The sequence below is a fragment of the Teleopsis dalmanni genome, unplaced genomic scaffold, assembly GCF_002237135.1.
Source record: "Teleopsis dalmanni isolate 2A unplaced genomic scaffold, ASM223713v2 unscaffolded_contig_3268, whole genome shotgun sequence".
NCBI classification, from domain to species: Eukaryota; Metazoa; Arthropoda; class Insecta; order Diptera; family Diopsidae; genus Teleopsis; species Teleopsis dalmanni.
In genome coordinates, this window is record NW_024034650.1 from 1 (window position 1) to 1,276 (window position 1,276).

Here is a 1,276-nt window from a genome sequence, read left to right on the forward strand (position 1 = left end):
TGAAACTTATGTATTTAATGTTAAACAGGCCATAGATGATGCTGCTGATAAATTAGATCAATCGGATAAGAATAATGTGGTTGAGAAATGCAATGAAACCATAAAATGGCTCGATAACAACACCACAGCTGAGAAAGAAGAATATGAATATAGAATGGAGGAATTAACTAAAATTTGTAGTCCGATTATGACAAAGATGCACCAACAGGGCAAGGGCAAACCAGGCACAGAACCAACCAGTTGCGGTCAACAAGCCGGAGGTTTTGGTGGTGGCAACTACAGAGGTCCAACTGTTGAAGAAGTTGACTAAATGCCAAAGATTTGTAAATTGTAAATTGTAAACTTTAAATTGTAAATATTGTAATTTAGTGAAAACTTATTTTTAGATGTAGATGTATATGTTAATTTGATCTATCGATGAAATTGTATTACTTAAAGACTGTGTTCTAGTTTAAATATTTATTTTATAAATAAGTTTGTTAACTAAGTGTAAGTTAACTTTAAGTACAATATTTAGTTTAAAATAAAGTCTAAAATTTTTAAATTAAAATGAATTTATTTGTTTTATTTACTTAACTTGATTGGGAAGATACTTGATTTTCATTTTTGCTTACTAATTACAAATAGAAATAAATAAAAGTTTTGAGAAAAATATAAATATGTTTCTGATTTTTTGGTATTTTACCTATCCTAATCTATCAAATTTTTTATATCACTAATTTATTCGTACCTTCAGATAAGTCGTGCCATCAATTTGGTCATCTTTCTCAGTTCTATTTCAACTGCGCACTACTGATCTACTGATTTTTTGAATTATCTCTTGTTTTTGTTTTTGTTTTTGTTTTGAGGTGTATTTTGCTTCTATCCTAAAGTATCATCAACGTTCCAACCATTTGATATGCTATTATTTTCATTATATGGATGAAAGATTCTTTACATGATAGTTATTTAAGTTTGGAATTCAAACGAATATACGTTTTCAGTTTCACATCTCGGTATAGCTTGAGATTACGAAGTGTTTCGACTCAACTTTGGTATGTGAGAAAGCAATCCTTTTGAAAAGTCTGCCATACTTCACTTAAAGTCAGTGCGTACAGCATATGTTATGTTGTGACTACTTGCATGGCATATTCTATAAGATTAAAAATAAGTCTTATTACTTTTACAATGACATATCTCAGTTGGAAATTTGGCTGAACTAAATATTTAGCACATCCGGATTCGATGTATTCCGTTTAAGATAGAATACATCGCTAATCTGTGTATTGTTCATAAA

The 1,276-nt window shown here is 29.5% G+C and overlaps 1 protein-coding gene across 1 annotated transcript; it reads left to right on the plus strand.

Moving 5' to 3' along the window:
* Nucleotides 1-4: 4 nt before the first annotated feature.
* LOC119665029 (major heat shock 70 kDa protein Ba-like) lies at nt 5-438 on the plus strand (the record flags this gene model as incomplete). Its single annotated transcript, XM_038074360.1, has 1 exon — nt 5-438. A coding segment is annotated over one exon (306 nt), but the record flags the coding sequence as incomplete, so codon positions are not given.
* Between the last annotated feature and the right edge of the window lie 838 nt (nt 439-1,276).